This window comes from Teleopsis dalmanni, chromosome 2 (assembly GCF_002237135.1).
Source record: "Teleopsis dalmanni isolate 2A chromosome 2, ASM223713v2, whole genome shotgun sequence".
Taxonomy (NCBI): Eukaryota; Metazoa; Arthropoda; class Insecta; order Diptera; family Diopsidae; genus Teleopsis; species Teleopsis dalmanni.
In genome coordinates this window covers 109,250,086-109,274,851 of record NC_051847.1, presented here as the reverse complement: position 1 = coordinate 109,274,851, position 24,766 = coordinate 109,250,086, and the positions used below count along the sequence as shown (strand labels likewise).

Here is a 24,766-nt window from a genome sequence, read left to right as displayed (position 1 = left end):
GGAAAAGAGTTTACTTAAGCTTCAACAACCTCTTAACAAAAAATGCAAACTATACAAATTAACGCAAGGTGAATGACAGTTGATACGAAGCTGAGGAGACAGAAAGAACGGAAATGACACACAAATGTGAAACCAAGCTCGTTGCGGGTAAAAATAATATAAATAAATAAATAATGAAGTAATTGTAACGAATAGAATAGAAATATTAGTCAATAAAATATTTTCGGTATTTAAATAACCGATTACAGGCTGTAACGACACAAATTTACAAAGTAAATTTCTGTGCTACATAAAACAAGAAGCAGAGAAAAACACAGTCTGTGTGTTAAATAACCGCCACCACTACACATAATATATCTAACAACTCACTTGAAAATAACTGAAGGCGACTTGACTGGAAAATATAAAATTGAATTAAAATATTTATTTTGAAATATCATGGACATTACCTGTGATTCTCGATGCCAATGCACCGCGGGCATCGCTACATGCAATGTGCAAATTCTAAAAATATACGAAAAACAAAATTTACGTTTGGTTAAAACTTTTATGAATGGAACACTTATAAACGCAACAAAAATGAACAATTATTGGCGAAACATGTTTAAATTTTAACAAATGTCTATTTTTTTTTCAATTATATATAAATAAAACAAAACACAAAACAATTTAACACTCGTGGTTGTTCAATTTTAGTTTATCTGCGTAAACGAAAAACAAAAAAAACCACAAAACAGTTTAACATTTTTGGTTGTCCAATTTTATTTTTATATGCGTAAACAAAACACAACAAAACAAAACTAAGCACGCCAACATCAATTTTATTTCTTTTAATATTTCTTTTCTGTTCACATTTAGATAATATTAAATTCACAGAATATATATGCATATTTAATACCTTGTTTTGCAGTATTAATACACTTTATTTTTTTAATAATATAATATAAGTTAAAGGAAAACAAAACACACACGAAAGAAACACGGCGCGTAGTAAAAGTACTAAAAATCACGGCGAAGCAGAAGAAGTGAGAAAACAGTAGAACACAAAGTTCAACTTCACGGCGAAGTCAAGTACAGCAAAGAATACCGGTACGCTACACCAAAAAGCTTCGGTATGCTCAATATAAAAGGAGGCACATTTTATATAATCGGGGACTTGGTTTGCGACAAGTGAAAGAGCAAGTACTCTGGCTCATTGGGCCTTCTGGTAAATTTTACCAAACTTGAAATTTTACTTTTCCTGAAACAAGTACACTGGCCTATTGGTCATCTGGCACATTGTGCCACAAATCTGGTTCTTTGAGTCAAACGTAGTGTAAAATTCCTTTCCTGTCTTATATGTATATTTTTTTTAACCTGGCTTATTCGGTCAAATAGTTTTTTACAGCACGGAGGAAACGTTTTGTTTATTTTTTTTATAACAGAAGAGGGGCTTAAGAAGTCACACGGGTTTTGCTAAGATTCTTTTAACAAGTAGTATATGGAGAAGTGGGAAATTTTGGCATCAACATAATTTTTTTATTTATTATTAGAAATGTTTCCAATGAATTTGAATTAAACTTTGTTAATCATAAGTTTTATGAAATAAATAAAGTTTTATATATAATTTATACATATAAATCACGTTCTGTTTTCTTCTAAAACCAACGTCTCGGCAAAATTATAAATATATTGTCACGACTCTGGACGACGGCTGAGGATACCCCAGCAAAAACTAAAAATTTTTGAACGTCACCAAAAGTGTCGTTACAAGGCATGGTTGCCAAAATTTAACAAAACAAATTTGAAACTGTTGTTGTTCCCAAAACTGCTGTCTCCCAAGCAATTCAAAATAAGGGAGTTGCATTTTTGGGAACAGAGTGGGAATAGGGAGTTTTGTTCACTGTTCCCAATTTTGCTATCCTGAATCGCATGGGAATGGGAGTTTTTTTCCCAATTTTGCACAAATTCTTTCCCTACCAAATTGTTGGAGAGACAAGTTAAAAATGGTTTAATTTAATTTAAAAGTAACTGAAAATGATCAGATTTTTAAATATATTTTAATAAAATTATTATTATAATAAAATTATTGCAATAAATTTAATATTCTCAAAGTTTTATTTTTTTATTTATCCACAAGAGTTGATTAGTTTTTCGAATATATTTTAATAAAATTATTATAATAAATTTAATATATCTAAATTTTTATTTAATAATATATTTTATTAAAATTATTATTTTAATAAAAGTATTATAACAAATTCAATATATTTAAATTTTTAAATATTTATTTTATCCACTAGGACTTTTTTTCACAAATTTAAACATTGACTATTGTTATTTAAAACAATAGATAATGAAAGAAACCCAAATTCTGAAATGAATGGGATTCCTTAAATAAGTTAATCAGGTATAACAAAACTCCCTATTCCCACGCTGTTCCCAAACACACAACTCCCTTATTCTGAATTCCTTGGGAGACAGCAGTTTTGGGAACAACAGTTTCAAATTTGTTTTGTTAAATTTTGGCAACCATGCCACTTTTTAATGACGAAAAGTGCGAAAATGAGCTAAACAAAAAAAAGAATTGCGTATCATATGTTGATTTAAATGTAAAAATCGAATTATTTGTTTGCTGCACAAATTATCGAAAATAAATATAAGTTATTTTATGAGTAAATAATAAATAATAAAAAACTTTTATTTTAATGAGTGAAATAAATATATAAAAAGAATTGTGCATGAGCAAAATAAACAAGAATTGTGCAGTTGTTAATGTTTATTTAAATAACAAATTTTAAGAAAGTTTTTAAAAATGCATTAAATTGCATTTCGAGTTTTAGCAGAGGACTTGGCTCAAAAACAGGAGCAAGAAATTTTGCAAAAGAGGATCAATCGCAGAAACTTGCGAGACGCTGCAAGTTTCTTGTTTAGACGCTGCCTAATTTCTTGTAAGTACAAATGTAAATTTAATTTGGTTTTAAAATAAACGTTTTCTTCATTATAGATTTCAAAAATATTACAGAGTAAATAAACCAGCATTTATTTACCTGTTAGAGGAACTTACTGAGGAACTACAACCAGCAAAGAAGCAGTTTGCAGTTGCTCCAATTATGAAATTGAGCGGTTGTTTGCATTTCTTTGCTGAAGGAGCTTAACAGACATCAGACATTAAATATCATATTAAAATATATTCGAAAAATTTATTATTATTGGTTACTTAAATGTTAAATTTAACTCTTTTCTAAATTTTTAACTAATTAAAACAAAACTTTACGTTATGATATCAATTTTTCAAAGTCTTTATTTTCAAACATACACTGCTTTTATACAAAATTTGCGTAAATTTTTTAATTTTTTTATATAATTAGGATAGAAATGTTCTTCATGCTTCAATTAATGAACTAATATTAGTTTATGATTGTGCAAATGTTACAATAAAAAAGAAGCAATGTTTTACCTGCACATAATTGCAAAAGTTTATTTTAACTTATTCTAGGAATCTCATTCATTTCAGAATTTGGTTTCCTTTCATTTTTCTATTGTTTTAAAAACAATAGTTAACACTTTAATTAGTGGAAAAAACCCGTGTGAATAAAATAAATAAATAAAAATTTAAATATTTCAAATTTGTTATACTTTTATTAAAATAATAATTTTAATAAAATATATTAAATGAAAATTCTGTTCTATTAAATTTATTAAAATAATTTTATTAAAATATATTCGGAAAACTAATAGAAAAATAAAACTTTGAAAATATTAAATTTATTGTAATAATTTTATTATAATAATAATTTTAGAGGGGTTTTCGAATAACAAAGAAAGAAATAAAGGACAAACACAAAAATTTATTTTTAATTTTATTGAAGTTTGGCTGACCATACAACGCTGTTTCGAGTATTGCCACGAGTTCTAAGCCTGGCACTTGCAGTCCAAACAAATTATATACGGACTATAAACTAATTAAATAAAATTCGATTATTCCCAAAGACCACTGATGAAGAGTACTTGGCAATACTCGAAACAGCGTTGTATGGTCAGCCAAACTTCAATAAAATTAAAAATAAATTTTTGTGTTTGTCCTTTTCTTTGTTATTCGAAAACCCCTCTAAATTTTAATAAAGCTTTTTTGTCAAAGTAAGTCTAGCTTTACAGCAACACTAATACTTTATACAAATAATAATTTTATTAAAATATATTTAAAAATCATTTTCAGTTACTTTTATATTAAATTAAACCATTTTTAATACTTTTTTAACTGGTGTCCCCAACAATTTGGTAGGGAAAGCATTTGTGCAAAATTGGGAAAAAAACTATCATTCCCATTCGATTCAGAATAGCAAAATTGGGAACAGGGAACAAAACTCCCATTCCCAATTTATTCAGAATAGCAAACTTGGGAACAGGGAACAAACTCCCATTCCCATGCGATTCAGAATAGGCCTGTATATATTGTTTTAAATAACAATAGTCAATGCTTTAATTTGTGGAAAAAAGTCCCAGTGGATAAAATAAATATTTAAAAATTTAAATATATTAAATTTGTTATAATACTTTTATTAAAATAATAATTTTAATAAAATATATTATTAAATAAAAATTTAGATATATTAAATTTATTATAATAATTTTATTAAAATATATTCGAAAAACTAATCAACCCTTGTGGATAAAATAAAAAAATAAAACTTTGAGAATATTAAATTTATTATAATAATTTTAATAAAATATATTCAAAATATTTTTGTTGTTTTTCTTCTTGTCATTATTATTATTGTATTCGTTGTATGACTTTTTTTTGTAATTTTCCGCTATAAAACTAAACATTGTTTAATTGTTTAGTTTCACTGAAGATGACTATCAAGGATAGCAGAAATATTGGAAAAATATATTAATAAAATGTAAACTGTATTTAAATATAAATAATAAATTACAGTTTTTTATTTCTATTTAAATTGAGCATTCAGCCCGTTAATAATTTTATTTTGGTTATAAATAAAAGAATAAAATATTTCATATAAAACTTTGTATAGAATTAATAAATACTATTGCAGCTAAAAGGAATCTGAACCATCATCTTTTCTAGGATTATTAAGATAAAATTAGTTCATTGCAACAAATAATCTTTTTCTGCAAAATTTAGTCTCTATTTTTGGATTTTTAATTCTATGAAATTGAATGTAAGACATAATCAGGCCTATTTTGAATAGCATGGGAATGGCAGTTTGTTCCCTGTTCCTAAGTTTGCTATTCTGAATAATTTGGGAATGTGAGTTTTGTTCCCTGTTCCCAATTTTGTTATTCTGAATCGCATGGGAATGGGAGTTTTTTTCCAATTTTGCACAAATTCTTTCCCTACCAAATTGTTGGAGACACAAGTTAAAAAAGTATTAAAAATGGTTTAATTTAATATAAAAGTAACTGAAAATGATCAAATTTTTGAATATATTTTAATAAAATTATTATTATAATAAAATTATTACAATAAATTTAATATTTTCAAAGTTTTATTTTTTTATTTTATCCACAAGAGTTGATTAATTTTCCGCATATATGTTATTAAAATTATTTTAATAAATTTAATATAACAAAATTTTCATTTAATGTATTTTATTAAAATTATTATTTTAATAAAAGTATAACAAATTTGAAATATTTAAATTTTTATTTATTTATTTTATTCACACGGGTTTTTTTCACTAATTAAAGTGTTAACTATTGTTTTTAAAATAATAGAAAAATGAAAGGAAACCAAATTCTGAAATGAATGGGATTCCTAAAATAAGTTAAAATAAACTCTTGCAATTATGTGTAGGTAAAACATTGCTTCTTTTTTATTGTAAGATCTGCACAGGTATAAACTATTATTAGTTCATTAATTGAAGCATGAAGTAAATTTCTATCCTAATTATATAAAAAAGTAAATTATAATTTACGCAAATTTTGTATAAAAGCAGTGAATGTTTGAGAACTTCTGAAAGCAATTTACTGAAGATAGGCTGAGCTAGATCGACATCGTGGTATTTTCCAACACCTGTCTGATAAGCTCCTTCAGCAAAGAAACGCAAACAACCGCTCAATTTCATAATTGGAACAACTGCAAACTGCTTCTTTGCTGGTTGTAGTTCCTCAGTAAGTTCCTCTAACAGGTAAATAAATGCTGGTTTATTTACTCTGTAATATTTTTGAAATCTATAATGAAGAAAACGTTTATTTTAAAACCAAATTAAATTTACATTTGTACTTACAAGAAATTAGGCAGCGTCTAAACAAGAAACTTGCAGCGTCTCGCAAGTTTCTGCGATTGATCCTCTTTTGCAAAATTTCTTGCTCCTGTTTTTGAGCCAAGTCCTCTGCTAAAACTCGAAATGCAATCTAATGCATTTTTAAAAACTTTCTTAAAATTTGTTATTTAAATAAACATTAAAAAACTGCACAATTCTTGTTTATTTTGCTCATGCACAATTCTTTTTATATATTTATTTCACTCATTAAAATAAAAGTTTTTTATTATTTATTATTTACTCATAAAATAACTTATATTTATTTTCGATAATTTGTGCAGCAAACAAATAATTCGATTTTTACATTTAAATCAACATATGATACGCAATTCTTTTTTTTGTTTAGCTCATTTTCGCACTTTTCGTCATTAAAAAGTGGCATGGTTGCCAAAATTTAACAAAACAAATTTGAAACTGTTGTTGTTCCCAAAACTGCTGTCTCCCAAGCAATTCAGAATAAGGGAGTTGTGTGTTTGGGAACAGCGTGGGAATAGGGAATTTTGTTCACTGGGAGTATTCAGAATAGGCCTTAATGAATTAAAATGAATTTAGTTGCAAATCAAACATCCAATTTATAATAATTTTTTATAATTAAAAATAGATTTATCAATGGGTCAAAAACAGTGTCAAAAGTTTAACAAATGGCAATAACAGTGTTTGTCACTGTACATATCGAAAATTTCTTGACTATTAAGGCATCCTTAGAAACTAAAGAGTTAACACAAATATTTTTAAAAAGCGGTTTTTACTTGAGACATTTCCGTGTTTGGGAGAAACATTGTAAGTGCTTTTTCTGAAAGTTACTTCGTTATATACTAAATTCGATTTAAACTTTGAACTATACCAATTACTAGTAAATCTCTTTATAATTTAAAATAGATTAATAAGCATTAATATAATTGTATGAAATCAATGTTTATTATTCCCATTTAACAATGAATTTATAAATCCAGTGTTGTTGTGAAGTGTACAAAAATAAAAAAAACACATAAAAATTATATTCATCTTATAAATTTATACATATCGTTATAGGTATTTTAAAGTTGAATGCAACTTCCTGAATTTTTAACATTTCAAAACTGCAATATTTAATAAAAATGTATAAATTTTGATATTTTAATTTCTATTTTATTCTAAACATTAAAACAAACGGAAACATATCACCCTTATATTATTTTTTTTTATAAATTTAAAAGTTTTTGGAGATCTCTTCTGCACATATAGATAGTTGATTAATTAATTTTTTATAAAAAAAATTTCTTCGTTCAATCAAATAATACATTGGCATGGTGTTCATCCAGTAACAATAAAGTTGAAAGAGTAAAATAAATTAGTGTTCCATTAAAGCAGCTATATAATTAAACATTTAATATTTCAAAAATTGAATATATATAAAATATAAAATTTATTCTTACGTGACGGTGTTCGGCATGTATTGTTGTCATGTGGTGTGAAATTTAAAAAATCCCAAATTAAAATTGTGTCATCATGTGAACTACTAACAATTTGAAATTCATCAAATTGAAGACGAAAAACACGACCAGTATGTTCCTAAGAAAAGTTGGCTTTTTAATTATATATGAAACATGTGTGTATATATATGATTTATAGAACATTATAATTATATTGTCCACTTTATGTGTGTACAGACAATACCGAAAACCATTGCACCAATAAATAGTTGTTTTGAGCTTCTTACCGTCTAAACACGCATGCATAAATGTTATTACATTTTTATGGTTGTGTTGAACAAAAACATACAATAAAGCAAAGTCAATAGTTAAAATATAACTATAAAGTTACACTTACAACTAAAGTATTCAAGCAAAGTGAATTAGACTGGGCACGTGGGTCAAGTGCAGCGACTAAATCCCAAACTTTAATTTTTCCATCATAAGCGCCACTTACGATACGCTTCGAGTCAAAACGTATGCATCTCACTAATTCTTCATGGCCTTCAAGAACTCGTAAGCAAGCTCCACATTCTATATCCCATAATCTAAACAAAGTTTATTTAATTTTTCAACAAGTTATTTATTCTATTAATTACCTTATAGAATTATCTGAACTTCCGCTTACAACTAGACGATCACGATATTGTAAACATGCGATACCACGTTTATGACCATTTAATGTTCGTACGAATTCGCAACTTGAAGTTGACCATACCTTAATAGTACGATCACCACTAGCAGATACAATATATTTTTCATCAAAGTCGACTACATTGACAGCAGCTCGATGACCAACAAGTACACGGCGAAGTGTTATTTCACTTGGTGATGTCATGTCCCAAACTGCGATTGAACGATCCTTGGAGCAAGTAACCATCATACCATTGTTAAACCGTAAATGTAATACTGCTTCACAATGGTGAATAAGTGTGTTTACCATTTCACCAGTATTAACATCCCAGACGCGTACCGTAGAATCAGATGATCCACTTATGATTACTTTATCATCATATTGCAGACATAATACAGAGCCGGTATGACCAGTAAGAGTCTAATATTAACATTAGATTTTTTTCGTTAAAATAATAAAAATCTTTGTATTAATTAGATCAAATAATACCAACCAAAAGTTTTATTTAAATCTTATATACCTTTACACATTGTAAATCCGCGCGATCCCATATTTTTATTGTGTTATCGCGTAATCCAGAAACAATTTTGATGTCATCATATTGTAAACAATAAACTCCTTTTGAATTTTCTGAGCGGCAATTAATTCTTCGTAGCATGTGCCGTCCAGTTCGCCAATTATTTTCAATGCTTTCAATGTCCTGTAAATAAGAAGTTTGTAAATAAAACGCAACAAATAAACGTTTTAATTTTCAGAATATTTAATTGATCATAAACGTACATTCATTATTTTAGGAAATAATTCACGATAAAAAGAGTGTGGGCGATGTGTTGAACCGGGACGCGGTTTAAATAAATACTGTATCCAACCACGACGTTCAGCTAACCCACGCCATAAGGAATCCGTTCGTACTTTGCGTTCGATAAGTTTTTTCCATAACATTCCTTCTGATATAACACGTAACCATTCCTTACAAACAAGTTCCGCTGCTTTTAATGAATCTGAGTCCAAAAAGGACAAAATAGTTTCAGCAATATGATCAAGACCCTTTTCTGTTAATTTTTCAATTAAATATCATTATTTTATATATCAAAAAATTTGACAAGATTATTTTGATAATTCATGCAATTTAAACAGCATATATATATAACTTACTTGGTAGCAATGTTATAAAATCTCTCTGAAGCATAGGCTTCAAGAAGGCATTTATATGGCCATGTTGATAATGACACATTCGAGATATTAGTTGTTGTACAAAATCCACTTGGTTGGATTCATCCCAGTTGGTAAAACAAGATATGCAAGTATCACGTTCTGACTCATATTTTATTGATGGTTCTTTCTTTCGAACTGGCTCATACAATATTGTTGAAGGATACTAAAAGATTATTTACACGTAGATATATATATTAAAAATTTCTGTTCAACTGATATTTATTTTTTAAGAACTCAAAATCATATTTTGACAAATTATAAGCAAATTTGAAATTTACTACGTAAAGATACAAAACTTACCAAAATTTATAAAATTTAGAAAGTTGGAATCTTAAAAGCTTAGCCAGTAAAAACTGTGAAAATTGGTTGGAGCTTACACTGTAAAGTTTTCATAATCAATCATAAGCATACAAGCTGGACATTAATTATAACCAAGAACACTAAATACAAGAGGACTTCTCAACTGAGCTTTTGAAAAATTTGTCTCCAAAAACATTAGGCCGATCAAGAGGAACGCTTTGTGTTTGTTCTCTATTTTTGCTTTTGTTTGTAAATTTGATATAAAATGTATGCATTTTTAGATAAAGAAAAAAGTGCAATATTTGTTTACCTTTGTTTTTATTTTCTTTTGGAGGTATTTTAACACGGTGCGTAGTCAGAATTCAGTTAAACATTTACATCGTTTTAAAATATATATCTTGCATCAATATAAAAACCTTTCCTTCGTTTGAATTAATTAAATTACTGATTAAAATATGTTTTAATATTGTAATTGCTTTTCGTGATAAGGTATAAATGTATATAAGAGGAGGTAGGAACCCTTTTAATCACAAGCTACGGTCCCATCATATCTTACATTGATAGGAGTAAACGAATTTAAAAGTATTCACACAGCATGAAAAGGTTAACATAAACATAACATTGAATATGCGTGACAAGCTGAAAAAACGCAGTAAATTTCGTTGCATGAAATTCATGAACTCACATCATACTCTTTTCCCTCTCTCATCTATCGGTGATCGGTTTTCAAGTTCATGTTCATGTTACGTTCATGATAATGTAAATTCAGACATTCAAGCCATGTCCTTAGTGATAAGTTAATAATAATTATTGTAAATAGGTCGTAAATAGTTCGTATATTATATAAGTTATCATGTAAGATTAGATTTAAGAATAAATGCAATGTTTATAATAACTTGATGATAACTTGAACTTTAATAATAAAGTATTTTAAAAAACAATATGATGTTTATTAATATTAATATACTTCATATCATTGCTACTATAGGGCACAGTACTGTACTACTGTCGGTGCTCACTAATCTCATAATAGACAAACCTTATATATTTGAATGAGACCAGAATAAAATTTCATCAGAAATCAAATTTATAGTAATTTGAAACTACTTGTGCATTACATGCATACAAAGTCAATCATATATTTTAGGAAAAATATACAAACACAAATACTATGCATTAACTTCAGAAATATTGCCTCACCTACTCATGCATACGAAATCATTTAGTAAGTGTGCAATAACAATGAAGAATAGATGTGTAATGTTTTTTGTCTATTGTGTTAGTTAACTAAGGCAAATTGTTATTGGAAGCCTCGAGCATTGATTAATGCTTCATTTGCACATGTAGCACTATGTAAATAAAAATATGAACTATAGAGAGAAATCAAAATCTCCGCGTTCCTCTTGAATGGCCTAATGTGTGTAGAAATAAAATCGCCTGAGTTGAAAAGTCCTCTTGTATTTAGTGTTCTTGTTATAACTCTTTGTAGAAATCCTTTTGTTTACTTAATTTATATAGATAATATTTAGTATATAAGAAATAATCCTATTTTGTCACCTAATTGCCATCAAAATTTATTAACAGGAATAAATAAATACGACAAATAATATAAATACAAATTATATGAATATAGTCGGGTATACAGAGGGTATTCATTATTTTGATATGCATTCATAACTTTAAGCTAGATAACAGGATTACTCTTTGTTAGTGTAAATTATTTTAAAATTTACAACGAAACATGATCTTAAGAATTAAGCTATTTTGTATAGAGCTTAATGAAAATAGAATTTTAAAGTAGACAAGTAGTCTTTTATCTATTCGTAAATAGCTTTGGTTTTGATATAGTAATTTTGCCTTGGCTGGAATTCAAATGGCATACATATAATTAACCTCTACCTATCACCTCACTTTATTTATCCTCCGCTGCTCACTTCTGGATATATCCTACATTCTCATTGGGGATGCGTCTTGTATTAAGTGATTGAACCACTCAACCACTCTTTGTGGCTTTCCAACCTACCAGATCACCGACTAAAGTAATGACTAACTGTACATACTTATCGGATATTAGCTTCATTAACGAACTAGTACTTGTTCGTTATTACTAAAACAGTGTCGTAAGTATAGTGAAAAAATAAAATAAAAGGACCACTGAAGTATAAAAGACATGCAAGTAAAAACGTGAAAACGTGTTTGAGTTGTAAAAGCAAAAACGTGGATATAAGAAATTTGCTAAGGAGAATGCTGACGTATTGAATTAGTAAAACCACTCCTTTGAATAAAATACACAACAGCTCTAATAATACTTTCATAACAAGCTAACAACAAAACTTATAGAAACTTTGAAAACTCCAATTGGGATATTTTCGGGATATAACACGTCGTTCAAAAATGTGTGTGACTAACTAATTAAAACACATTTTTTTGCCAAAATTCGTTTTTATTCATCAACATAGTCCCCTTTTAGGGAGATACAATCATTCCAACGCTTTTGCAATCTTTCGATACCGCCTTTGTAAAACGATTTTTTTTTGCCTTCAAAATAGGCGTTAGTTTCGGCGATTACTTCATCATTTGAGCTAAATCTCTTACCACGGAGCATCTTTTTGAGGTCTGCGAAGAGCCAGTAGTCGCTGGCGGCCAGATCTGAAGAATACGGTGGGTGCGGCAGCAATTTGTAGCTCAATTCGTTCAATTTTGCCATCGTTTTCATCGACTTGTGACACGGTGCATTGTCTTGGTGGAACAAAACTGTTTTCTTCGCCATATGAGGCCGTTTCTTTGCGATTTCGTCTTTCAAACGCTCCAATAACGCTATATAATCGTCGCTGTTGATGGTCTTCTCCTTCTGGAGATAGTCGATGAATATTATTCCATGCGCATCCCAAAATACAGACGCCATAACCTTGCCAACCAACTGCTGCGTCTTTGGTCGCTTTGGGCGGCTGCATGCCACTCAGCAGACTGCCGATTTGACTCTGGAGTGAAATGGTGGATCCATGTTTCATCCATCGTGATGTACCGACGCAAAAACTACGACTTATTGCGCGTAAACATGTCCAAACAGCTCTTTGAATCATTGATTCGTTGTTGTATTTGCTCCGGTGTGAGCAAACGCGGCACCCATTTGGAAAACATCTTTTTTATACCCAAATGTTCGTGTATTATGGTGTGTACACTGCCTGCTGATATGTTATCTATAGAATGTCAGCAATCTCCCTTATTTTCACTTTACGGTCGGACATAATGATTTTCAGTGTTTTTCAACGTTTTCCGGAATAACAGCGTCATTTGGCCGTCCAGTAGATGGAATGTCATCGGTGTCTGTACGACCATGTTTGAGTTCGGCATACCAATAACAAATGCTTCTTTTTGATGGAGCAGAGTCCGAATAATGTTTTTTAAGCCATTCCTGGCATTGATCAGTATTTTTTTCATTAAAAAACAATGATAAATCAGCACACGGAATTGCTTTGAATTAATTTTTTTATTGAAAACTCAAAAGTAGCGTCACTTAAAGCGCTGTAACTTGTAAACAAATGATCGAATTAACATATGATTTTGACAGTAAGCTTAAAAAGGTTGCCACTTTCGAAAAAAAATATTTATTTAATATTAGTGCCGCCATCTATGTGTCAGTCACACACATTATTGAACGACGTGTTATGTAAAGGTTATTTCAGTACTCTTTCTTTGTTCTCTAATTTGAACAAAACAGAGATACAGTTTCGCAGCGTTGCTATAAACTCTGCTGTTATATTGAGGTCAATTTTTTCGTGTAATGTTGTGTTCTTATTCAACGAACCCGCACATAAAGATTTTTAAATTTAGGATATGGTAGACATTCATTGTAGTGACACAGCCCAATCAGTGGTTTCCTGCTGCTACGTGTAGTACCGAGCGCCTTCCAATCCTGGTCACTTGCTCCTTTCACCAAATTTGTAGAAGTCCTCTACCGTGTTTTTCACTTACGAGTACCGAATCAAACACCTTTCTGGCCAGAGCACTTTCTTCCATTCGCACGACATAACCAAACCAGCGAAAGTCGTATTTTTACTCGATACTCGTTGCCAATGCATAACGGACCACAGATCTTCTGAAGAATATTTATCTTGAATGCTCCTAACGCTTTCTCATAACTGTTGTTAATTACCCAAGCTTCTGCACTATACAGTAGGGCAGCGATGATAAGAGACTTGTAGAGAGTGATTTTTATTCGTAGAGAGAGGACTTTAATACATCAGTCAATAAGTCGTACGACTGACACACAGATGACGCTGCCATTGTCAAATCTATATGACTTTTATGAAGTACCAACCTTCAAAAGACTATGTGTAAAATTTCATGACACTACGATTAGTCAGGAAAAAGTGACAGCCGTTTAAGTGAAGCTACTTTTGTTATTTTCAAAACAATGGATTCAAAACAATTTAAAGTTAATTTATCATTGCTTCTTGATGAAAAAAATACTGTACAAGCTCAGCAATGGTTTCAAGTGTTATTCGGACTCTGCTCCATCGAAAAAAATTATTTGTTGTTGGTTTGCAGAATTTAAACGTGGTCGTACAGACACCGATGATGGTGAACGTTCTGGTCGTCCAACTGAGGTGGTTACTCCACAAAACATCAAAAAAGTCCAGAAATTGGTGATATCTGATCGTTAATTGAAATTACATGAGATAGCTGAGACCGTAAAGATATCAAAAGGCAGTGTGTTTACAATTATGTATGTACATTTGACCATGAGAAAGCTCTTTTCAAAGTGGGTGCCGCGTTTACTCACCGTCGATCAAAAATAACAACGTGTTGATGATTCAGGGCAGTGTTTGACCATGTTTACAAGTAATAAATCAGATTTTTTGCGTCGATATGTGACAATGGATGAAACATGGATCCGTAACTTCACTCCGGAATCATAACGATCATCATCTGAGTGGATTGCAGCCGGTGAATCACTTTCGAAGCGTTCAAAGGCACAACAGTCAGCTGGGAAGGTTATGGCTTCAGTATTTTGGGATGAACCATCAATAGTAACTACTATACGGCATTACTGTATCGTTTGAAAGGAGAAATTGTTAAAAACCGACCGCATATGGCGAAGAAATAAATTTTGTTTCATCAAGGCAATGCACCATGTCACAAGTCAATAAAAACGATGGCAAAATTGCACGAATTCGAAGTGTATTGCTTCCTCATCCACAGATCTGCCCCCCAGCGACCATTGGCTATTTGTTGAACTCAAAAAAATGCTCGCCGGTAAGAAATTCATCTCAAATGAAGAAGTAATTGCTGCAACTGAAGACTTTTTTGAGGTAAAAGACAAATCCTTCTACAAGCACGGCATCGAGAAGTAAGAGAAGCGTTGGAATGATTGTATTGCTCTTGAAGGAGATTATATTGATGAGTAAAATCGATTTTTGGCAGAAAAAATTTGTTTTTCTTAGTTAGTCACCCGTATTATTGACTGATGTGTTATTTGTCAATTGCCTGACGTCGTTTTCAGTGTTTACATTTGTTCCCAAATAAACAAAGTCTTTCACAACTTCGAACTTATAATTGTCAACAGTGACGTGGATCTCAGGGCGCTCTGGAAGTTCGTTAGCAAAACCCATTTGTTTCGCTTGTTTTTTTTAGTTGAAAAATGCGGCATTGACGGCGGGAGTGTTAAGCTAACGACATCAATAACATCAGAATACGTAAGCAGCATCACACTTATTTATAAAATATTAAGTCAGTGCGGTCCAAATCTGTTGCACGCATTATCGCTTCCAACATCAGGGTATAGTAATCATACGGCAAGGAGTCACCCTATCTGAAATCTTGTTTGGTATCAAACGGCTCGGAAAGTTTTCTCCTGAACAAACGGAGCTGGTGGTGTTGCTCGACGTCATTTTACATAACCGTATAAGTTTTGCTGGAGTATCAAATTCAGACATAGCGGCATAAACTGTTTTTAGTCGTAGTGTCAAATCGACAAATAGATAGCGTATCGATTTACTATTCTTGGGTTTCCTTGAAGATTTGATGCCACACTAATAAGATCCAACCAGTTGATTGACGATATTATATTCCGGTTGCTACATTGCTGTCGCCAAGTTTCTTAAGCTGTTAACACTTACGTCTTTCTGCTCCCTTCTTTTTGCCGATATTGTTCTTTAGCAGCACGCGTCGCAATTGACCGTAGAGTGACTTGATATGCGGCGTCTGCGATGATCACGCTGATAAGTACAAATTTATGTATGCATAGTAAAATTGAGATTTTTTGATGTTGTTACTGTTGTTAGTACGATTTACTAACTGTCGAAAATGTTCACATCCATATTTTTAGGGAAAATTGTATCTCCAAACTGCAGTTGTTTTACCCCGAAAATGTGAAAACAAATGTTTTCATATATAACATAATAATAAAACATTTTTGTCCAATTATTAATATTTAAATGTAATTAATTAATTTGTTGTCCATAATTAAGTTTAAAGCTTTTAATTTGTAATTTCATTTTCCTTAAAAACAAAACATCAAACCTTTATAAAATTTAATTGTAATAAAAATAATATGTATTATTGTTGCTGGTATAGCTACGCTTTCTTTATAGTGACAAAGAAGCGATATTTAAATTTTTTAGAGAATTTTCGAATAGCAAAGAAAGAAAGAAAAGACAAACACAAAAATTTTATTTTAATTTTACTGAAATTTGGCTGACCAAATTGAATTTTATTTAATTAGTTTATAGTCCGTATATAATTTGTTTGGACTGCAAGTGCCAGGCTTAGAACTCGTGCCTGTCAAATTAGAAGCGATGACTAATCGTTTTTATCCACAAATAACCAAGGCTGCACAAACTTTCAATGCTCAAGTTACAGGTTTTATTGTCACTTATTTTTATTTAATTAGTGACAACAACCAAAGCACTTGCCGTGCTTTAAATTAGAACGAGCTTATAAACTACAGCTTTATTTGGAAACACAAGTTCAACGAATTGAAAGTTAACTTTTTGAGTTCGGCTATATTTTTTATTTTCAAAGCTATTCTTTTTGTAGAGATATTTGTTATACATATTGTCTACTTACTATATGTACAGCGCCCATTCTGGTGCTTATTACAAAGAAGCTAGCAACAATAATACATACTTTAAAAAATCAGACTTGTGAAAATAAGAACAATAATATATAATATTTAAAAATTAAATATTTCGAGAAAATGTTCGTGCGTAGTTCTCACGATACAGTCTAAAATGCTTATTACGTGCTTCTGCCGCTTGTTCTGACGGTTGTCCTATAGGCAGCAGTGCATTTTTAATAACAATTTCTCCATGAATAAGAATCTTATGCATAGTAACCGTCATAGGATACCAGGATACAACATTACGTACAGCTTCGCTGTTTCGAAAGCATATTGATTAAATTTTTCAGTATCTATGTGATATCCCCTTGATATGACTTCTAAAATCACTTTTAAACGAAAAATTAGGTTTGGATCTATACTCGTGATTTCTGCAGATAAGTCAGGTTCTGAAAAATATGCAGGTTTAGGCACATCTACAATAAGACCCATTTTGTTTTTGAATGCCTTTTGAATTTCGATTTTTCTCTGCAGAGTTACAACTTTGTCACTATCTGAACGTGATTGCCATTTCTAAATAGGCAATTTATGGGACAAGTGTAACAAACGTTAGAGAGTTTTCGTTTATTGGTGGTGCTGTAGTCAAATCATTAAAATTCTTTGAAGTTTTGTTACATATATAGCATTTCATAGTAGGACTAGTGTGTGTGATAACATTGCATACTTTAGCATCTACCATGGTAAGCAGCAAATTATGTTTTGTACGTATATTTTTTCCAATTCAGGTTATATTTGTTTCTACTAAGGAGCTTATTGCATTTTGAATGTAATTCACTTCTTCGTTCGTTACGTCGACTGTTTCTTTTACAAATAGGAACCGGATAGGACGGCAATAGCGTGGTGAAGAAGGAGTTGATTGTTTGATAATATGAGTTGCAGTAGTGCCAACGAACTTAGAAAAATTCTCGTATCCAAATCGAACTCATTGTCAAATTTTTGCTTGTATTGGGATTGCTGTGATTCATCACAACCCCACTTACAAACGAATGTTAAATTTTTTAATGTTCTAATGATTTAATCACTTCCTGAAGATATTCTAATAGTCTTGTTGGTGTATGATTCAAAAGATCTTGTAAATTGATTTCGACACAAGTAGCAGTGATTTTGTAAGCTGACCCTAATGAATAACAGTCCTTTTTGACCTTTTTGATTAAAGTATAACATGGATAAAACTTTTTGTTATATATGAGCTTTTGCAGCTTATGCTTAATATATATGCTCTACTTGTTTCTGTGACCTTTGAAGTACCTAAATACAAAGTGATAAAATTTAATTATAATATCAAGAAATATAAAGACATGTAATTTGCCTCTGTTAAAAAAATCATGAATTCTGAAAAGGTACACGCAATGGGAAAAACATGTCTGTTCAAACATATAAACAATCGAACTTATTATTTTATGTATGATCAATGCTATTTTGTTAGTGAAGTCAGCAATCAAACCAATAGCGAATATGTTGTATTTTGCTTGGACAAAATCATATAGAAGAAACTTTAATATCACAGCAAATGCACACATAGCTTCTAGTTCATGCGTATGTAAGTTTCTTGGTAAATTTTTTCAACTCTTCTTTTTATTGCACACTTACTAAATATATATATGCATGGGTAGGTGAGACAATATTTTTGAATGTGATGCTTGGATTTTGCTTGTGTGCTTTTTTTTTTCTTAAAATATATGACTGGCATCGTGTGCATGAAATACACAAGTCTTCCAAATTATTTAAAATTTGATTTTTGCTGAAATTTTATACTAGTTTCATACTAAAATATGATATTTGCCTATGACATGATGGAAAACACCGGAGTAGCGCAACCACAGTTGTTATTAGTGTAAATGCTCTTAATATGTTTGGCTGTCAAGACTCAGCTATGCCATACAGTAACAACAGTTTCATGAAGAATATTCATAAACACCATATTATACAATAATTATTTTATTATTTTATTACTTCGTTTGATTCGTTGTTATGCCCGCGTTTCAAAACTACGAATCCATTTGAATTAAATATAGATCTGGATCTCGCTTGCTGAAAGCAGGTGCTTTAACGCCTATGCGGCAAATGTCACCAGCTCGAGTGTAATTTGCGCACTATTAACTGTCAGCATATCATTAACATCATGTACATTATTGTCTGCTTCAGTTTGAGACATGTTTTGGTTTTTCCGAATTTACGACTTTTATTATTAATAGCTACCGTAACACTTATTTCTAACCGTCGAGGGTCACAAATGTAGTAATGAATGCCTTTAAATATGAGTTTTTTATATACTTATTTAAAGTTTCTTTATTACTAACTATTATGTTGCTTTGTTAACAAAGAAAAACTAAAAACTTAAAATGTATGTGCTTGAAAAACAGGATCGTCAAATTTTTATTTCTCTAAGTAAACTTCTGCTTTTGATAATGCTACATGAGCGCCACAATATAATATGAGTATACTATATATATATGTATATATAGTATACTAACACAAAATACTTCTTTTACACGAATTTTTTGATTTTGCACGAATTCCGAATTTAATTATTAGTTTTTTTTATTTCCTTGCACTTCTATTTTTTCACTTTGTATTAAAGTGTACAGTTTATAGGATGCAATTCATAATTTCAAATTAAAATTATGTTTTTATTTCATTGTGGAATTTTTAGTTTAATTTTTTTCTGCTTGAAAAGGTAATATTGTTTTAAATTTTTAGTATAAAAAAGAATTATGGGCAATATTATTTTATATCATTATTTTAGTACCTTTATTAACAAAATGTCAAAATCACAAAATATTCAGAAAAGACAAGCAATTTCATTAAAGACCAAAATAAAAATTTTGGACTGTCTAAAGAAAAGAGAAGGTCCTACATCTGTTGAAAGCTTTTGGTTTAAGCGAAACGACTCTAAGAACAATCAGAAAAAATGAGAATTCCATTCGACAATCAATAATTTCTGGATCGAAACTTAGTTCCAAAACATCATCTTATAGTAGAAATCCTATATTAGAAAAACAGAAAAGCATATGGTGTTTTGGATTGAAGACTTACTGGTAAAAAAAAATACCTGTTAATGGTAAAATTATAAAAGAAAAAGCACTAAGAATATTCAGCAAACTTCAGGAATTGGAACCATGAACGTGTTATCAGGCAACAAAGAAACTGGCAGTTAATGCAAGTGAGGGTTGGCTAACAGGTTTTTTAAAAAGACACGTGTATACCACGTAATCTGAGGTGGTATCAATGTCTGTATTTGCTTACTTTGTTACACTGACTATTAGGCACATAAACCAATAATCAGGTAGTTAAGATGAAAGGCTTGCAGGCATATAAACCGCTAGCCAAGTAAGTAAATAATTTTTATTTTGTTTCTACAGTGGTTAAAAGGCACATCTACCAATAACCAATTTTTGATTGTGAAGTAAAGACGATTGTTTTCGCTTTCAAGTTTTAATATTAATATTGTTACCTTATATAGTATAGAATTACTTACTAAGCATAATAATAATTACAATTATTGGTGACTAAAATAATAATTTAAATTTCACATATTGCTGCATAAGCATAAATACAATATGTGAAGTTATTGAACTTATAAACGTAAATATTTACAATATTTATTTGCTGCATAAGCGTGATTACAAGCGAGCTAAAATATGTTAGGTTTGGTAAACTTAACATTCTGCCCGGCTTGAATTACGTTATTCAAGAATGAATCTATGAGCAATGATTAATTTGATTTGCAATGCATTATGTGTGTTTTTTTTTAAAAAATCAACAAAAAAAAAAATAAAAAAATAATTACAACATTTTGTGGATATATAAATACACATATAATTTTCAAACAATAAATAGTTATACAATATTATATAAACTTAAAAATATAAAATTTAGAGTTTATAGCATCATGAGAATTTGAGAAGCTATGTAATTGTTTCAGGCTCCAAAGTAAATCTTGTTCGTGGCATCGCGTTTGGTGTGAGAGTTTGTGTTGGCTGATTGACTTCTGGACGCTTTACCTGCTTTATTTTCCATATCATCCATATGATGGCTCCAACGACAAGAATTAGGGTTATGGAATTAATTGCGTAGTGGTGTATGCTGTCCGTCTGTAGTTTGTGTAATTCTGAGTTATTGATGACAGGTATCTCACCAAATGCAATGTAAGATTCATACATGGTGTCGGTAAGCGTTTGATGTGTCTGAATTGTAGACGTTTGGTGTTTGAGTACACAGTCGTCTTGTAAATTCAGCAGTGTTGCACCTTGTAGTTCTAAATGAGTCGTGATGCCCTTACAGACGGCCGTAACTGTTGTATTGTTTTTTGACCCGAATATCCATTGGTTCGCATGATACAGGGGACTCCAAATAATGTTCGATTTTGTTTCCTGCACATTACACGTATTGTTAGATATGTTTTTTAATAGGTTAAATTCGCAAGCGTAAACCTGTGAGCCGGTGTTATATTTTGATTGTTTATCTGAACAAAGTAGTTTGTTTTCTGGTTGCTTGAAAATCATACACTCCTTATACTGTTCACGAGTTAAGGCAAAATATTGGTCTCTATGTGGCGTGGCAGCTAAAAATGAAGCTTCTGGAACTATTGTCATCATTGTATTGTTGACTGTTGCAGGAATTGGGACGAGATTGAATAGATCGAAATCCTCATGATCGGTTAATGGCAGTTGTAAGACAACTATCAAATGATCTTGTGTGATTCCACTTTGTGAAGACATCAACGTGTATAAATGAATAACGTCCTCTTGATTAAATGGAAGACGAAGTGAATGAGGTAAATGGCCCTTGATCTTCATGATTTGGTCTTGAAGTTGTTGTGGAGACATCAAAAGAAAATTAATTCTGCCATGCTGAGTATCAGTTAAGACATCAAATATCGCAGCTTCAATTTTCATTAATGTATGTGCCATCCATGTAAGTTGGGTTACCAGTGATGTATAGATCTCTAGGTGGTTAATACGTTTAGTATTATGATTAGTGTAATCTACTATTTTGTTTGTCTCATCTTGTAGTTGATTCAGTTTGACTGCAATGGCTTCTGTAGTTTTGCTGAATATATTTAGAGTTGAGTCCATGACTGTGGTCTGATTTTTGATCATTTTTGATAGTACATCTTCATTATTGTTGATTTGAGTTAGAGTTTTAGAAATCGTTTCAGCATATTCTGAGTCTAAAACACCAAATAATTTGTTAGCAATATTTCCAACTATATTGATGGCTCCTCTGGCTGATCGGTATCTCGTCATGACCTTCGTTTCAGTTCGTAACTCTATGTTAGTATTATTGAATTGACGGACGAGCACATAACAGCTTTCTTGTTGCTGTAACAATGGGCACAATTGCTGAAGTGCTGCTGTGCCATTTTGAAACCTTTCGATCTCCTTTCGAATAGGCGCGAACTCAAAGTAAGTGATAATTTTCCATCTTCCAATGATTTGATTTACGGTGCCAATTCCTTCAAAATATATTCCGGGTTTGTTTGGAAATGATATTTCTTCAATGGGTTTCGAAAGTATTAATGGCATCATCAAAATTGTCACAAGTATGGTCATCATTAAAGATGTGCCATCATATATCTTTCGACGCTTTGGCAACGCTTCACTAGGTTCATTCGTTCGTCTTGTTTGTGTGACAGTAGAATTTTGTATTGTTGGATTTTGATTAATGCTGCCTTCAGTGGGTAGGGGGGCCAATGATCGTAATGGTCGTTTAAAAATCCCATTGGCTGTTTTTATGTCAGCTACACGGACCAAACCATCTTCTCCTTCATACACCTGTTGCATCCTGCCAAGAGGCCATTTGTACATGGGTAGATTATCATCTTTAATAATGACTAAATCACCTTGGCATAGATTTGCCTTTTGTTGTTTCCATTTGTACCTTGATTGGAGTTCATTGAGATATTCCTTTGACCATCTTCTCCAGAATTCTTGTTTGAGTTCAGAAACTAAACGCCATCGTGATGATAAACTCATTCGGCTCTCCTTTTGATAAGGATCTACATTAGTGGTAGGTGGTTCGCCTATGAGAAAGTGTCCTGGTGTAAGCGCTGTTAGATCATTTGGATCGGATGACATTTTTGTTATTGGCCTTGAATTTAACATGGCTTCTATTTCAGTTATGACTGTTGTCAATTCTTCATAAGTCAATGAAGCGTTGAAAATTCCTTTAATCATTAAATGTTTAGCTGACTTGACGGCAGCTTCCCAGAGTCCTCCAAAATGAGGAGCTCTTGGTGGAATGAATTTGAAGTCAATTCCCTTGTTACTACTGGTCTTAATGATCTTTTCTTTACCATTTTCTGAATAAATGGTAAACTGGAGCTCTTGTAGTTGGTTTCTCGCCCCAACAAAGTTAGTCGCATTGTCACTATAAATTGTTTGGCATCTTCCTCTTCTGCTGATAAAACGTTGAATAGCGGCTATGAATGCCTCTGTTGTCAGGTCACTCACCACTTCTAGGTGAACAGCCTTAGTCGCGAAACAGCAAAATACTGCTAAATATGCCTTTGTTGGCCTTTTTCCTCTAATTTTATAATGAATCCATATCGGACCACAGTAATCAACTCCTGTGGTAAAAAATGGTTTAGTTAGAGTAACTCGATCAGTCGGTAAGTTGCCCATGAGTTGGTCCATCAGTTTTGGTTTTGCCTTTGAACAGATGACACAGCTGTGAACAATGTTTCGCGCCATAATCTTTCCTTTAATCGGCCAGAAGTTTTGTCTCATTATGCTTAGCAATAATTGTGGAGCACAATGGGAATTTTCTTCATGTTTCATTATGAACATCAATTTCACTATTGAGTGATTGTAAGGAATTACTGTTTAGCATCATATGGCAATGTTGATGCTTCAAGCCTTCCTCCAACACGAAGTACACCTTGTTCGTCAATGAACGGTGCTAAAGTATTTAGTTGACTCGAACTGTTGACTGCTTTACATTGTTTTAAATCAGAGATTTCTTTTGCAAATTCTGAGCCCTGAATAGTTTTAATTATGAAGACTAATGCATCTCGTAATTCTTTTGGAGAAAGTGTTCTTGTTGGTGATTGTGTGCGATGAAATACACGGCGAACATAAGCAATTGTTCTTTGGAGGTATCTGAATGAGTTTCGATGATCAATTTGATTTATCATGTGATCAGAACCAGTCGTTTGAATGATAATGTTAACTGTATGTCCTTGTCGTCTTTCGATATCAGTTGAGATGTTAAATGCCTTTGGGTTTGGCTGTTGCCAAAATTCGTTGCTTCCATGAAGAAAGAGTGGACCAAAAAACCATATATGTGAATAATTGAACATTTTAACCTTTATTCCTCTGGAAATGATGTCAGCAGGATTATCCTTTGATACCACATGATGCCATTGATCAGCATGTGACATCTCTTGAATTTTGCTAATACGATTTGCTACGAATGTGTGCAATGAGGCAGATGAAGATATTATCCATGACAAAACAATTTTGGAATCGGACCAAAAGTAGGTTGGCACGTTTTGATACTTTAAATCTTGTTTAACTCTTTCTGCTAATTCGACTCCCAGCAATGCTGCGCAGAGTTCTAGTCGTGGAAGTGTCTGTTTCTTTAATGGTGCTATTCTAGATTTGGCGCACAATAGTCTCGATGTTATTGTCTTATCATTATATATTGCTCGCACGTACATAGCTGCTCCATATGCCTTCTCTGATGCATCCGTAAACACGTGTAATTGAATCGAACAGGGAACCGTCGAATTAAAAATATGTCTGGGTACTTTCACAGTATTTAATGTTTGTAA

The 24,766-nt window shown here is 31.3% G+C and overlaps 1 protein-coding gene across 2 annotated transcripts in view; it reads right to left on the bottom strand.

Annotated features, from left to right (window-relative positions):
- Positions 1-7,162: 7,162 nt before the first annotated feature.
- Positions 7,163-24,766, bottom strand: part of LOC119683578 (F-box/WD repeat-containing protein 11) — a 33,992-nt gene continuing 16,388 nt past the window's right edge. The window contains exons 3-10 of one of the 2 annotated variants that reach the window (XM_038097338.1): positions 9,507-9,729; positions 9,132-9,403; positions 8,872-9,051; positions 8,317-8,771; positions 8,076-8,265; positions 7,966-7,968; positions 7,682-7,817; positions 7,163-7,616 (exon numbers count right to left, since the gene is read on the bottom strand). In XM_038097338.1, coding sequence (XP_037953266.1) covers positions 7,597-7,616; positions 7,682-7,817; positions 7,966-7,968; positions 8,076-8,265; positions 8,317-8,771; positions 8,872-9,051; positions 9,132-9,403; positions 9,507-9,729 — 1,479 coding nt within the window. In that variant the 3' untranslated portion in view covers positions 7,163-7,596. The remainder of the gene's footprint in view (positions 7,617-7,681; positions 7,818-7,965; positions 7,969-8,075; positions 8,266-8,316; positions 8,772-8,871; positions 9,052-9,131; positions 9,404-9,506; positions 9,730-24,766) is intronic. The other variant, XM_038097339.1, reaches the window with a different exon arrangement.